At 40.6% G+C, this 15924-nt stretch overlaps 1 protein-coding gene across 7 annotated transcripts in view; it reads left to right on the forward strand.

The window, feature by feature from the left end:
- The window catches only part of SEMA3D (semaphorin 3D), a 151229-nt gene that overhangs the window by 124100 nt on the left and 11205 nt on the right, over positions 1–15924 (forward strand). For all 7 annotated transcript variants that reach the window (XM_075144316.1, XM_075144336.1, XM_075144294.1 and 4 more), the window contains 5 exons: positions 1884–1972; positions 3805–3846; positions 5106–5263; positions 7431–7495; positions 9745–9884. In XM_075144316.1, the coding sequence (XP_075000417.1) occupies positions 1884–1972; positions 3805–3846; positions 5106–5263; positions 7431–7495; positions 9745–9884 (494 nt within the window). The remainder of the gene's footprint in view (positions 1–1883; positions 1973–3804; positions 3847–5105; positions 5264–7430; positions 7496–9744; positions 9885–15924) is intronic.

Consider the following 15924-nt stretch of genomic DNA (forward strand, 5'->3'; position numbering starts at 1 on the left):
GCGTGGGTTGTCTCAGCCTTCAAGAGCTTCCCAGCTCTTATCACACACGCGAGTCCAGAGATAGCCTCTCTCTTAGACCATTTATGTCTTTCAGCTCAATCCCTCTCACAAGTCTTGTCTTCCAAAAAAAGATGGTGTGAGAGTCCCTCTATGATCCCCACAAGTCAAGTACAGTGGTGTCAGAGAGAAAAGCACAGTTTCATAAAAAAGAATATTAAACTTCTGTTTGCTCCCCTGCTGCCTGAGAAGGCTGGGAATAAGCTTTAGCCGTGGTGACAGAAAATCCTTGTTGCTTTCTGAATGTTATCTTTAATATAGTCAACAGAGGAGGAAAGGGAACACATTTCCAAGCTGTGAGATGCCTAGGATTTGGGAGTACTCACTAAAACTTACTTTTCTTCTGATAATAGTGAGAAAAAGTAATTTAAAACTTAACTGTCCGAAAAGAGGAGTGCACTAGTTAAAACGTACAAAATATTCTTTTAGTGGCTATAGAGGTTGCTTTCAGATGTTTGCTATGTTCCACTATACAGTTTGTCATAGGAATAAAATTATATTGAGAGACCAGCAACTCAAATACTACCAAGTTAACTGTTACTACCCAGCACCAATGCTAATTCTTTCGGAATAAATCGTCCAGTTTAGAGGTGTCAAGGCCAGCATGTACCATGCAGTCACTAGGTGGCACTCCATAATATGCAGATATTTATTTATCTGCAATGCTTTCCTTAAAAGTGAGTTTTCTTTTCTAGAAGCACATGTTTTTGTTCTATTTTAGCCTCTAAACCCGTCCTATGGAAAAAAATAAACTCAAAGATAAAATTTCAAATATTATATAGAGAGACTGAATACGGATATACCAAATAACCCAAGAGATTTTGAGCAGCAGCAGATCAGAAGCTTATTATATGTTTGAATGTATGCAACCAACCTGTACATCAAACAAACAAACAAACAAAAGCTCTAATACATAAGGCAAACTGAAACACTTTTGGCTTTGATTAGTAATATGATCTTCAGTACTTTGGGAAAACAAGAATGAAAATGTCATTCTTTCCATTATAATGCATTATTTTTCATCATTTCAATACTATGCATAGTGCTTAGGACTAAGCTGCGCTGTGGCATTTCCATGCTGCCCATCCCAGCACCCAGCCCACTTCCCCTGAGCAGTTTTTAAGGGTTCTTTTTAAGGCTATTCAAAATTTACCCATGTGTAATGGTCCAAGATGAAATGAGCAGCTATTTTTTTCACCAAGCAGGAATGCAGGTTAAAATTGATGAACAGATTTAACTTAAAAAATTCTCTAGATAACTCCAAAGAAGTAATTTCTGTAATGATTAAATTAAGATTTTGATGTTGAATGGAGATTTTGTTCAAAAATTTCCCTCAAAACAAAAGATAAATGAAAAAAGTGCATTGCTTAACTCCCCACATTAAAATGAAACCTACTTCTGATTAAGATGCTATACTGGATGAAAATTAATTCTATAAAAAAGAGGAAATAATTTTCTGCCAATTTAGTCCCCTAAGCTGGATCTCTTTGGGGTCAGATGAGCCCCAATTCTGGCCCAAGGAAATCTGCAGAAACTTCTAGCTGGCAGCATGGACATGCTTGTCTGTGTTTCTGTTTGTGTTTGTGTAGCAGGAGAGTTAGACCATCCCTGCCAGGAGCAGCTACAATTGTGTTGGCTCAGCCATACAGTAAAACCATAAAGGTATTGTACAGAGCTATGTAGATAGCAATAGATGCAGATAGGGATAGATGTTGTTTGAAGGCTACATCCTTGATGCGTTAGCTTTATCTTCAGGGCATGAAATGGAGTGACACCTATGTACTGAAACATGGCTGTGGGTTTTACATGATGAACATTTGTTTCAGACATAGGCACAGTCCTGAAAGTTGTGACTATCACAAAGGAGAAGTGGACTAAGGAGGAGGTGGTCCTGGAAGAACTGCAGATATTCAAGGTAAGCATTAACAGCCACCACATCAATTAAATATTGTTCAGGGGACTTTAAGGCCCAAACTGGCTTTGCCTGTCTGGTTGTTTGTTTACTGGAACTAATTCAAGTTTCCAGAGACACACTATGTAAATTTTTAAATGCTTTGGTATTCTTTGGGTAAGTCAATTGACAAAAGTCCAGAACCAAACAGACCATGATTTTTCAAACTCATAGAAAGTCTCATTTATCCTGCCTTGTTCTAGTTTGAAATCTTATTATAAGTCCAAATTTTTTATTAGTAGTATTTTATTTTTAATACTAATTTTTCTATTGTCTCAGCTTTGGGACTATTCTTAGTACAATTATAATTTTTTTTAAAACAAACAAACAAACAAAATTCCACAGATGCAGAGAAATTCTTTAAAATAACAACTTTAGGAATGGAAAACATAAAGAAAACAAAACAAAGTTAGTTTTGATTATCAATGTGTTTTAATTTATTGGTGAAGGTTGATTCAACGTTTTTGACCATTTTGATTTGGTTATTCTGACTGAGTGATAATGAAGAAAAGTAACCGGAGCCCTGCTAACACCAATGACTTCTTCATAAATAGAGCTTGTAAAAATCCCAAACCTCCTTTCTGTTGCACAGGCCCAATTTCTGATTAACCTCATTGCTGGTGAGGAAGCTGACATTGACATACTGTTACAGTAGGAAAATGGAGACCTGTGTCTTCCCTACTGATTTTCTTTTCCATTTAGTAGTTCCTTCTTCGTTCGTTGCATTCTCATTTTGCTTTTTTCTCACTCTGTATAGCTCTTCTTCAGTTTTCACCTTGTATTTTTATCAGACTTTATCTGCATCCATGGCATTTTAATTGCTTTCTCACACATTCTCTCTCCTATGTGCTGTATGAGGTCTTAGCCAGAATTTCTGCCCACACTAAATAAATGAATTTGGGACTTAGAGACAGTGTTTTCCAAGTGTAAGTACGGGATCTTTAATAAGTATTTCAAAGAATATATTTCTCCATATGCCTTTTGATACATCATGTGTATGATGAAACTTTGATTTAAAGGATCTCCATGTCTTCTTCCCACTGTCTTGGACACCAATTATAAATATCACTTTGAAAATTTCAAGATTACTCAGTGGCCTGCCAAGTAATCAGCAGTTTCAGTATGTGCACCAATTTGCTGCATTCTTAAAACATAACGTCAAGGGCAAATGTACCATATCATATTTAAAATAAAAAAAAAGGTTATTTTTTTTCCTGTTCAGCAGACATTCCTTCACGTTTTTATTGGTAACATTTATAACTGTTACCTCTATGTTTTTGAATCCAGAAAAATGGAGTGGGTGAAGGGCTGAAAAAACATCCCTTATTTCCTTGAACTGCATTAACATTAAACAATAGGCTTAGATTAATCATCTTCTATTAGGCGATAGTGACATCAGTCACTGGCAAAAATTTCACTGTCTCTCATCACAGTGAAATACATCCTGGTGCAGAGGATCTGCCTATGTATCCCTTAAATGCCATCTAAGCCTTTCAAATAGTGCTTAATGAGAACTTAAGCTGATGTGAAGGCTCATTGCCAGTATCCAGGATGGGATAGATTGCAAACTCTAAGAATTCAAGTCAGTTGCCTCATAAGCAGCAAGGAAAATTTATGGGAGGTATTTTTGGAAGCATGAATTTAGTGATTTCTGGTTTTTTTTGGTTTTAATATTTGTTTAAACCAAGTAAATGGATCTGTAATTTTATTTGCTTTTCGTATGTTAAGTTCTGCTCTCTTTTTCATTAAAAACAGGGAACGTGTAAACTAATGCACCTTACTAATTCATTTTTCAGCACCCTTCATTTATCTCGACCATGGAGATTTCTCAGAAGCAGGTAATCACAAGCTCGTTTAATCACTGCAGGATATATGGTACACTGAACATTTAGCTTGTTATTTTCAGGCGACGCCTGTTATTTACTGGCCAAGCTTTCCATGGATGACTCTTAAAATGTATCTGGAAAGAAGGAGATATGTTTGAACTTGTTTGCCTGCCTAATTCACGTTTGCTTACAAACAGTAATTTGTGTACCCAAGCGGATAATTATTCATGGAAACAAATCTTTAGTCATATGGTAGTGGGATTTGTGAATTAAGTCAACGAACATTCGTTTTCCGGACACTAGAAATACTTGTCTCTTTACAATCTAGTAATAAATTATTATTACTATTATTGTTGTTGTTATTTTGGTTAGTAGTCAAGAGAGATCAGGGCCTCACTGTGCTAAAATTTGTGTGCACACAGACTGAAAACCAGTCCCCCTCCTCTAAAATTGCAGTCTAAATCTGGGTGGTCCAATCTTGGCAGGCACAGGGGCCAGTCCCAGTTGGGAATCTCCCGGTGGGAAACGGTTTTATGGCAGCCCCGAGCTCTATGATGGCTACGTGCACGTTCTGGAGGCAGTGTGACACCAGAGCCATCCCTCCCTGCCCCGCAGAAGTGGCCAGAGCCGCTCCGGCACAACATGCCTCCCTCACACGGGAGGAGGTATTTTACCGTTCAGGCACGCACAGCACAGCTGGGTCCCATCTCCCCTGAAAAAAGGTGGCAGGCCAGCTGGAAGTATTGCATGAGCCAGCTCCGGCTCAACAGCAAGCACTTGGACCACCCTTGTCTCAACAGGCAATCTACTCACACGTTGGGGAGAGGGGAGTAATATTATCCCCATCCTACCTAAGGATCAGAAGCAGAAGATGAAGTTTTATTCACACAAGGTCATCCCTAGTTCCCAGATTCTTAACGTCACGGCTATCCAGCCACTTGTTTTTAAATGTGTTATTAAACCGTTCTTTCCATGGTTTGCTTCTGATTTGTTGTTACAGCACAAATCTAAAAGTGTAAGGGTGTTGAGTGCTGGTGTCTTTCCAGGACTGCAGTCCCCTTTCCTCTCTGCCGTGTAGTCGGGGATTGATGGGGACTGGCCAGTTCACACTGAGCCCTGAGAAACATTTTACAATAAAGGAGGAATTCTCCCTCATTTTGTAAAATCTGGGACAAGGTTGAAAGTCTGCAAGTGTGGCACTGAGGAAGGGAACTTTTTAAATGGGCTACTTGGAGAACGCTCCTAATTCATTCGCTTTGCCTGATTTGCAGCAACAATTGTACATTGGTTCCAGGGATGGATTGGTTCAGCTCTCTCTGCACAGATGTCACACGTATGGGAAGGCTTGTGCAGACTGCTGCCTTGCCAGAGACCCATACTGTGCCTGGGATGGAAACTCGTGTTCCAGATATGCCCCCACTTCTAAAAGGTAAGAAAAAAAATACAATGTGCTGTAAAAGATCTTGCGGCTTGCAAGAATTTTAGAGGTTCCTAATCAGAACGTGTTGCCTTTTTACTTAGCATGTCAATTTGCCTTAAAATTTGATCATACTCTGGCCATGTTTTACATTTCTGCTCAAAGAGCTGTGAAGACAACACAGCTTTGTTTAAGTGTGTGTGACAGTAACTCGGCTACTGCAGCTAACATCATAAATCCATCACTTTCCTTTTTTATGCCGAATGCTTTAAGGCATGAGATGCTCAGATGGAGGTCCAGGTTGTGGCTGACTCTGCCTGAGATGCAAGAGCCTCTCTTAAGCTTCTGCCTTTTGCGTAGGGCACCACCATAGTTATAAAGCGGAGTTTAACATAGTATCCCAGCATGGTCAGTAATAAAATACATTTAATTCTCTGATCTAAACGAACAAGCTTCTCCTGCCTGATTTAACTAACCCAGAAAACTTGGCTCAAAGAGTGTCACTCTCATCGATTGTATTTGTGGTCTAGCCATGAGAGGGAGACAGAGATTTAAGTACTGTGATTTGACCGCATCAGGAGCAGTTTTTCCACAGTGAAAGAAGCTTCATCTGAACTTTTTGTACTCACCAGCTAGGACAGCAGCATGAATCTGCAGGGAGGGAGAGCACGCTGTGGGCTCTAGCAGTGCAGTACCTGAGTTGCTGGATGTGTCTCTTGGAGTTTTTGGCTGATTTAGCCAGAACTCTCAGCTTGCTCGTTGAGCGTCCTTCACAGCCTCTTCATTCCCCTTTGGACGAAGCCTTCCTGACAGTAATTCTTGCAGTGAGGGTCAGAGGTTGCAGGCTGAGCTCAGGCTCTGGAATGAGACTTTCTACTTTAGAGGCTGCAGGGCTGGGACCTGAGCAATTAGACAAGCCATTGAAGTTAATGACTCATAGGTTATCGTGTCATGGTGTCAAGGAACTTTATGTGTTTTCCCTCAAAGCCAAAGCAAACTAAATTCAGAGAAGCATAAATGAAAGGAGAAAAGCAAGTGTTCAGGCTCACTGCAAAGTTAGTGACACATGAGGCTTGGTGAAGCCTGAGGTGGGCTAAGACACGGAGATTGATGGTCCATGCTTTTTAACAGATGTGCAGTTTGGTGGGAAGACCAAAAGTCTGCAGCTCCAAAACAAGAGATGGGTGACTGGCCTTGGGAATCCTCCAGTAGATCAGTTACTTGAATATTTTTCTTCTGTATAGCAGCCTGTGCTTCTAGCATGTATACAGCTTTTACAGAGTGGACAGCTCAGCCTCAGGAACCCGCTGTCCAGCTGAGGCATTGCTCTCCACAAGGAGGTCCCACTCCTGTTATCTCCAGTGTGGCTGTATGGGAGGAACCAGTGCCTCCCTTGGACTCCAATTCTACTAAAAAATTTAAATACAAACTTTTTTTGGTAGCTCTTGGGAAATAAATGCAATCATCCACAGAGTAAGAGTTTGGTTTTTTTAAAAAAATGCTATTACACTGAAATTACACTAAATCACAGTGAGTTTAAGTAACACACCCAGAGATTAGCAGGCAAGTTAGTTGTGGAAGGAAGCAGACCATCTCAGACCATTGTCTCAAGCTTTTTTGCTGTCCATAAAGGTGAAAGATAATCAGATTTGTCAATTGTTTGTTACCAAATTGAAACATAAGCTTTTCTCTCTTCATTTTAAAGGTTGGTTTACTAGTCAGTATTACCTTGGGCTGATCCTGAGCTCAATTTTGAATATCACCTGTTGAACTTCATATTTTTTCCATGACATACAACATTAAGGATGGTTTTATCTGTTTCCAAAACAGTCCACCCCACCAGGAGATCCGTGCCCCATGCTCCTAAAGCAGGTTTAGATGCTCTTTCTGTCACTATATTGCACGTTCTTTATTCTAGCCAGATTTTTTTCTCTCCCTTTTTTTCTTTCCCCTCCCAGTGGTTTTCCCAAATCACAGGCCCTTCTCTTGATGTCAATTGTACAAATCTCTCTAGGCCACATGCTGCTTTGAGGGTGAGGCTGGTTTTAGTTAAGACCGTAATTGTCAGCAGTAGGGTGGGAGCAGTGCGAGTCCACATCTGCTGAGCTCCTCTGTATTTTGTTGTTGAATTCCAGCAATTATGCCTGAAGTGTTACAAGTTTGCATGCTCTTCCCATAGGCGAGCCAGGAGGCAAGATGTCAAATATGGAGATCCCGTTGCACAATGCTGGGATGTGGAAGACAGTGAGTATTTTGCACCTTTCTTGCTCTTTAGTCACTTTGACAGCAGAGTTTGCTGTAAGGGTCTCCATCTGTGAAAACCTGCTGAGCCTGACAGAATAACACTGTTAAAATGGTTGCCTTTCCCACATTTCATATTCATTACCCCTCTCGCAGTTAAATTTGGGGAGCCGGGGCCGGTAAGGGGCAGCCAGCATGGGACAGCACCCTCGTATCCCTTACAAGCGACCCTCCCCAGCACTCACCCATGGGAGGAAGATGTGCCCATGGCGCAAAAACATCACACACACCCCTACAAGTAGCTACCAGGACCTCCGTTCATCCAGAAACAGGGAAGATAATCCCGCGAGGAAACCCGCAGGGGCGAATGGGGAACACGCCATCTTCTCCCCTTCCACCGCATACACTTGACACAAGTCCCAAAGCCCAGCTCCAGCTGCCAAACCAGCCCCTTCCCCTCCCCGCAGCTACTTAAATACTCCTGTTATTAACAAGAGCCTATCCCCCTCTCCCCGTCGGCTCCCCCTTCCCTTTCCCACACCCTCTTTTCAGATGCCAAAGGGTCTGGCTTGCTCCTTTGGCAACTGCAGCACTTCTTGTACAGCGAGCACTGTCAGGATGAAATCCTGCGGTTGCGCGGCAATCTCTGCGGCAGCGTAAAATAAATGAAAAGCATTCAAAACCAAGCTTGGGTTTGTCTGGCGCTCTTCTAGCCTCTTATTAAAGTGAACAACCCAGTCAAAACAGTATTGATTGTATCGCTATGCCGAACGTTTGATTCGGGACGAGCCACCACTTTCCATTGATCCCTGGTTATTTTCGTGCCGCTGTGGTGCTGGATGCCTGCCGCAGATCTCGGCGTGAGTCACTGCAGAAATCAGAGCTGCTTGCCACAGGATCAAAGACTTAAGTCTGTTGCACAGTACAGAGGGCTCTGACTGTACATGTGTGCTTGCAGACATAGTTAAAAAGTCAGGCTAAAATCTCATTTCCATTAAAGTCAACAACAAAACTGCTGTTCATTCCCAAAGGGCCAGAATTTCCCTGCTTGCTGCTTACCATGGCTCTCCAAATAGTGGTATCTGAGACTGTGCAAAGCTCAAGGTTATAGAAACCCTAGCAGAAAGGCTGACAATGTCACATTTTCCTGGAAGGATAAAGAGATACTGGAAGAGTTGGCTTTACTAGACAAATGTAAAATGACTTAGCACAGAAATTGGTATTAATCCTTTGCCCTGATATAACACCACCAGTGGAAATTTTATCCAGCTGGGGATGACCCCTGTGTGCCATAAAACCATGAAGCTGACTTGTGCCACTCCAGGCTCTTGGCTTATTTATGCCATTTGCGATAATTAATAACATTATGGCCCCAAAACCTATTTAAATTCAGTGCTCCACTGTGTGAGATTCCCTCCCAGAGACTTCATTGGCTGCATGAAGTTGTTTGGCTCTACCAAAATCTCAGTGGCACAGTGAAATAAAAGAAAAGCATTTAATGCGGAGAGCTTGAATTTCTATAGATCTCATATAGGTACTTATTATGTTGAAAAAACAATCCAAAACTGTATTCATTTTGTTGTTGAGCTAACTTTTGATTTAGGAGACACCACTGCTTTTGCCTTCCTTTCTGTTATTGGCAGGGTGTAAGAAACCGCTTTAGTCCAATGGTAAGGCAGATATGACACAGATAAAACAGACTGGAAAGGGAAATGGAGATGCAGAGATTAGAAATTACTTGCTCAGGTTTACGGAAGGCCAAGAAAGGAGCCCAGATCTGCTCATGGCTCCTTCAGTGTTTGGTCTGAAATATACTACAGAGCATTTCAAATTATACTGAAGGAAGGTAAACTTCAGTTTACTTTAGCCCTGTGACTCCTTCAAAGTGTTTGGGATGAATAAACCAGACGGTACAATCTACCTTTAGCAGCTTTAGCTCAGGTTTAGTAGTTGTGTTACTTAAAGGAAAAACACAGGTCAGATTTTAAATTCCTCAAAGGAAAGCCTCAACTTTAAAATGGAGCAAGCTCATGATATAGATTTTATTGACCTCCTTAAAAACCAGTTGCACTGAAGGAAGGTTAGCAGCTGCCTCTAAATCCTCATAGTTATAGTTTAAGCTAAAAGTTAAGTTTCTTTTTGCTTTTTTATAATTCACTCACTCTTATAGCATCTGTTCTGAATCAGGCTATTTTCCCATTGCTTTAAAAACCAGGTCAGGGTTAATCTCCTGTACCATGTTTGCTTTCCAGGCATTAGTCATGAAACTGCTGATGAAAAGGTGATTTTTGGCATTGAATTTAATTCAACTTTTCTGGAATGTATTCCTAAGTCCCAGCAAGCCTCTATTAGGTGGTACATTCAGCGCTCTGGAGAAGAACATCGAGAAGAGGTAAGTTATAGTCATCAAGGCAAGTTTCCTCTATAGAGAATTCAGCTGAGCATTGAAAGGCAGGAGTTATTGGGATTAGTCAATGTTTTACTTTTCCTTGCCTCACCTTAGGTATCACATAGCATTCTGGTATCACCATTTGGGGCATGCAGTGGGGAAGAGAGAAGCCATTTGCACTGTATCATAAGCAGATTTAGATATTTATTTTGACTTCCATGCTCATTTTATTAAAAAAAAAAGAAGAAGAAAAGATAAATTAGGCTTTAAATAGTGGTAAAAAATCAAAGTAGTGAAAAAAAAACCCTTTTGTCCAGTAATTAACACAACTACTTCTGTAGGTAAAAGTAAGTCCAAACTCCTTTGTTTAAATAAAATCTCTGCTCTATTTAGTGTCTGATTACATTCCTTTATCATGTTAAGCTAAGAATTGCACGTATGGTTTGCTGCTTCTCTCCATCTCTCCCCAGAGAAGAAATGGTCTGTGCAGTAAAAAGCTTTTTATTTGCTTTTTTTCTTGTTAGTGGAGTCTGAGAATTTTTCTTAAATGGCACTCTGCGCTAATGCAGAGATGTCAGGTTAAAGAATTGCACCTTGCTTCTGGAGTAGAAAGCAGTGAGACTTGTGATGGCCCTTAATTCCTGCAGGAGGCAGGTTTGGGGTCCTCGCTGGTGGAGAAGCCTCCAGGTCCCCGCATACCCCCTGCACAATTTCCTGCCGATTCCTCTCTGAGCTAGTGACAAAGGGCCCCTCTGACGTGCCCAAAAGGTCAACGTGCTGGGACTGATTTGGGCTGGGTTTGAGTGAGTTTCAGGAGTTTTCATAGCCTTTCTCTTACATGAGTGATTTTGTGTCTGAGGCCAAGTCTTGCCGTGATGGCAACCATGACAACGGGGAAGGAGAAGGGAAAAGAACTGCCCTTTCAAATGAGCTGGTCCCAGGTGTTAGATATGCTTTTTTGTAAAATGTTCATCCGAGACAAAAATTAGTTTAAATGACAGGAACTATCAAACACCCAACTGGTCTCCCACTCCCAATGATAATTCATCCTATGAGACTTTCTGAGTGCAGAAAATGTGCTGGTCCTTTCTAAAGGCTGGGGAGATGCAGGCCAGGGCTGGTGCCTATGAGAGCATCACCTCTGGGTGAGATGTGACTCATGGCAGTCGTCCCAAAGTTGCAACCCCAGTTATGTCTTGGCCCAGAAAGCCAGAGTAAGGATATACAAGGCACTTCTGATTTTCCACCACGTAAGACAAAAAAACCCGCAAGGCTGTATATTGCCTATGACACTGCAGTATTTTTAATTTACTCCCCTTCTCTTACTCATGCTTTGGACTGGCAAAGATTATTTCGTCTGTTGAGAATAGAAACTTCATTAATTTATAGACACAGTGCTTCCCACAACAAGCACTAGACACCAAAAGAAAGAGATTTCTGGTTTGAAATACCACCTCTAACCTCCATTACAGTCCATACTTGGAAAAAAAATGTGATCTTCTGATCAGCTGGCCAAGCATGCTCTCAGCCACAGGTGGTTGAAGTGAAAACCCAGCTAGAAGTGTATCAGCCTTTAAAGACCTATGGACATTCATTGTTTGTGCTTTAATTGATTTACCTTTAACTGTCCTGTGCAGAAGACTCTGTGCTCTACTTCCCTAAGGCAGCAGTTTGTAAATGCACTTACGTATTTGATCAGGGAAACAAGTAAAGTACTTGCTTAATTCTAACCATGTGTTTAAGACTCATTTTTAAGTAAATTTAAGCAGATAGTTAACAGGTTTTTGGTTTGGCATTTTTTTTTGGTGTGTTTTTTTCTTTTTTCTGAACAGGAAGTTATATCAAGTTTTGAGGAGACAATAATTTTTTAAAATAATGTATCGCAACTATAGCATGTGCCTGAGCTTCTCAAAAAGAGCTGCAAACTTTGTGTAAAGCAGCCAGTTCCCTGTGAAGAATGTAATAGTTCTGTATCATAAGAAGTCACACATTCAAGATTTGAAAGCCTCTTTCTGAAGAGCTGCTTTTGAGTTTTATCTGTGTCAATTTAGGGAAAAAAAAAATCAGTTGATTTTCTTATAAATCACAGGTTCAGATAGGCCTCTGAAGGTCAGGAAGCCAAGCTCAAGCTATCTTTCTTATTTAATTGTAGAACAAACTGCAGGTCAAACCAACTTCTGAACAAAGTTAGGGCAGACTAAGCTATATAGCATAGCCTAAGTTAAGGCTATATTATTTTTTGCCATGCTTTGTATTTCCAAAAGGTTCATTGTGGCGGTGACCTGCTACTTATCCTGGGCCAAATGCCAGTTACCCAGGCACGGTGATGTCCAATACTGCAACAACTGCCCAACGCGCCAAGGATGTGCACGCTGAGAGAGAGAAAGGGAGTGCGTGCATATGTGTGATGGCATTTGAAGCTCCAGCAAGCACACGGCATATATCTTTGCACATTAGCAGCCTTCCACAGCAATGTTTACTGGGCTTGCTCTGTGTAAACAGTCTGACATCTGTTTGTATGAGAAAAGTAAAGCTTTGCTAAAAGGCTAGATTAACCTTTGAGGCAAATTTAGAAGAAAATTTGAAGGAGAAATCTGCAGACAGATTTTCTACATTATGAGTGCTAACAGTAGGCAAATAGCTTTTTACCACATATCGTCCCTAAAGCCATAGCAGTGTTTCTGTGTTCTAGCATTGACAAAATAGAAGTCAGAGCACATGTTCTGCAACTCCTTGGGGAGGTTTTGTTAGTATATTTTTATACATTTTTTTGCAGTCTTTGAAAATAACAGCCTATATAAATGCATATGCACACATTGATGATTACAGCATCAGATCACTTAAAGACAGTGTATAGCTGTTAGTTTTGTTTGATTCCTGCCAGAAAATTCTTATAGTAACAGAATTTCCTGTATTTTGACCCAGGTTGGTTCCAGGGTCCTAAGAACTTGAACTCCTTCTGAGCAAACTGAGCTTGCACATCCCAAATCATCATATTGGGAGATATCATTTTGAGAATAAAAAAAAAAAAAAGAAGCTTTTTTAGTTACTTTTTAAGATAAAGATATTAATCTAGAAATGTCACATTTTCAAATGCATGTACCTAAAGCTAAATTCCTAATTTCATATATGGCTGCCTAAATAAATGACTGGGTCTGTAGAGATGCTGAACAATCATCCCTCCTATTAGGTGGAATAAGGGTACTTACAGGTTAAAATGTTAATCCCTTGTTAATTTGGGGATCCAGAAATTGAGATTTTCAGGTTTTCTAATCTGACTTATCAGTGAAAATGAATTTGTTGGTATTAGAGCCTAATTGGAGGCCTTCCTAAAAAATCCAAAGATCAGCAGAGTAATTGACTTTCTTCTCAGAGTACTTCAATTTGACAAAATGAGCATATGTGACAGAATGTTTATGTTTAATGTGTAGTTTGATCTTTGCTCAGCCCATGCCTTACCATAACTTTTCCCATTACAATTATATTTTCCGCTCGCTCTCTCCCTTCCTGCAGCAGATTTCTCAAATAACACTGTACATTATTTTAGTGCATGTCTTAGCGGTGTAACTTATTGTGATGACGATACCATGCTTTGCAAATGACTCCACGCACCTGGAACTTAGGTTACGGACTTTTAGTTCCAGGGCTGGAACTGTAATGTCTCAGCAAGTCTTTAAACCTGGCTTTACGAATAGATGGCTACGTAGCGTCCCGGACATGCACTACAGCTTCCTGAGGGAAGGAAAAGGGCAAAATCCAGACTAGATGGGAAGTGTTTGGCCCAGCAGGATGTCCCCGACATTTCACCCTTAGGGTCATGGTTCAGAATGTGACTTCCAGGCAGAGCAACCTGTGGGGAGGGACAGGATCTCCTGTGGTACAGGAGCTGTCACCAGGTCATTTTGCTGCCAGTGGGAGTACATTTCCCTGTAGTTTCGGGCCATTTTAAGGTCAGGAGTCAAATATCTAGTGCTTTTGTGTTTAGTGTTGCTCACGCAATTGATCATGTTCCTGTACGTCCAGGCTTAGTCACTGAGAGGAGGGAGAGCATTTTAGTGGCTGGAGTTCATAAAAAAAAGTGGGGACATCATCTGTTCGTAATGTCTTAAACTGCTGAAGTTTTCTGAAGCTTAAAACAGATATTTATTTATTTCTCAAAGAAATTCCTATGTGTTATGTTATGTGTATAATAGGTGTCAGGACTGCAAAAAGAAAAGGCATGGCTCCCTACAAAGCCATTAGTTTTGGTGCCACATGGTTCTGAAAAGTATTAGTCCCCCTGCTTTAGGCTGCCCTTCACCCCAAGTCTCCTGCGGCTCCAGGTCTGCCAAGCTGCCACGTCCCCTTGCAAGGGACAGAACAAACCATATGGTCTGAAGTGACAGAATAGGTGCAGATCGCTTTTAACTCTCTCCTTCTTGCTCTATTCATACCTGGGGGTGAAAATAAATCCACCAAAAGGCAGGAGGACATTCCAGTTTCTTCTTCAGCTGTTCTCACTTTTTCCATATTTCTGCCCCGCAGCCTGGACTGTTTTTTTCTGATAGACCCAGCTTAACGAGCATCTGATATTTTGGTAGGTACAAGAGTGCGACCCACTCTTGGAGAGGACATCTTGCTAGGCATAAGAGTGTAGCCTAGCTCCCCCATTGGAACAAAAGATGTTGTTTCCATTCCACATTTTAGCCAGACTGAGAAGACATTGTTCAGTCTATCCAAGTCATAAGTTTCCATATCTTTTTACAGCTGGAGATTTTTGCATCATGATGGCAATTTTCTTTGTTACAAACATCTGGTCAGCAGCATCTTGTGAAAAAAGGTCACAGATTCAGTGCTAGCCCTAAAATGTAAGAGTTGGATGAGAACTGAGTAAGGAAAAGGACATATACCAAGGTCTGAGTTTCCAGTAGGACCTTCTGTTAGAGGAGTGTAGCTCAGTGTTTGAATCCTTAGGTCAATGAGAAAGAGATTGAGAGGGGGAAAACTAAGAAGAGATTCATTCTGCAGCCTAGGGACAACTTATAGCTCTCATGCTTTCACTTTTTTATTTTATTATATGACCCTTGGCTTTTTTTTTTCCTGAATACTTTGAGATTCCTAAGTAAGACTAATATTTTGCACAGTTTCGTGGGGAAAAAAAAAGAAGCAACTCTGAATTGAGATACAGCACGTGACATTTGTGCTTTGATTTGGAAATACTGGGGTGGTAGGAGTTTAAAGTTTAGTCTCAGAATAAGAAGTTAGCTTCACCTTGAAAATAATAGGAATCATGCATCTCCATAATGACATTGTACCAGCAACATGTTCTTCATTTTTTCCTGTGGCTTCTTGGTAAATAAAGAAAGATGTTAAAAAAAAAAAGAAAAGAAAAAAGAAATTATCTCTACAGCTGTGTTGGAGTTAAATGATTTCCCAGTACGAGAGAAACAAAGTCATGTGTAACAATAATGCCAAAAAACCCCAGAGTGATCTTTATTTCCAGTCAAATGATGAGGATGAAGAAGAAAACAATAGAAAAACAAAGACGAATGTGAATTCTCAGCAAATGTTCCTCATTTTCCTTTCTCCTCCTCGCAATTTGTTCAGGGGTTGCAGCTAAACCATGATTAGTCCAGCTTTACCTTTAACATTTTTTCACATGTTGATTAATGAGGGAAGGCAGGCTTTGAAGCCACTTTCTTCTCCCAGACAGGTGCAGTGTTTTAACTGTGAAAGAGTTGACATGTGAATTATTTGTAAAGAGGGAGCTATCTAAACACATCATTAGCAAAGGACAAAAGGCATTGACCTAACCTGGTGCCACAGCACTTTCAAATCCTTGGTTGTTTTCCAACTTACTGATTGTTTAAAGATTTGCCATCATTATTGGCAATGCCTATTTTTCCTCCATTGTTAAATTCAGGTTGTGAAAATCAAGTGTTTGATTTGCATGGAAATCTTTTCCCTTTGTCAAATATTGCCAGTATCTACGGCATGTGCCATAATTTAGGTAAGGCAATTTTAGGCAAACTTATGTGCTTATCATGAAGGGTGAAAAGTACAA

Source organism: Calonectris borealis, chromosome 1 (assembly GCF_964195595.1).
Source record: "Calonectris borealis chromosome 1, bCalBor7.hap1.2, whole genome shotgun sequence".
NCBI classification, from domain to species: Eukaryota; Metazoa; Chordata; class Aves; order Procellariiformes; family Procellariidae; genus Calonectris; species Calonectris borealis.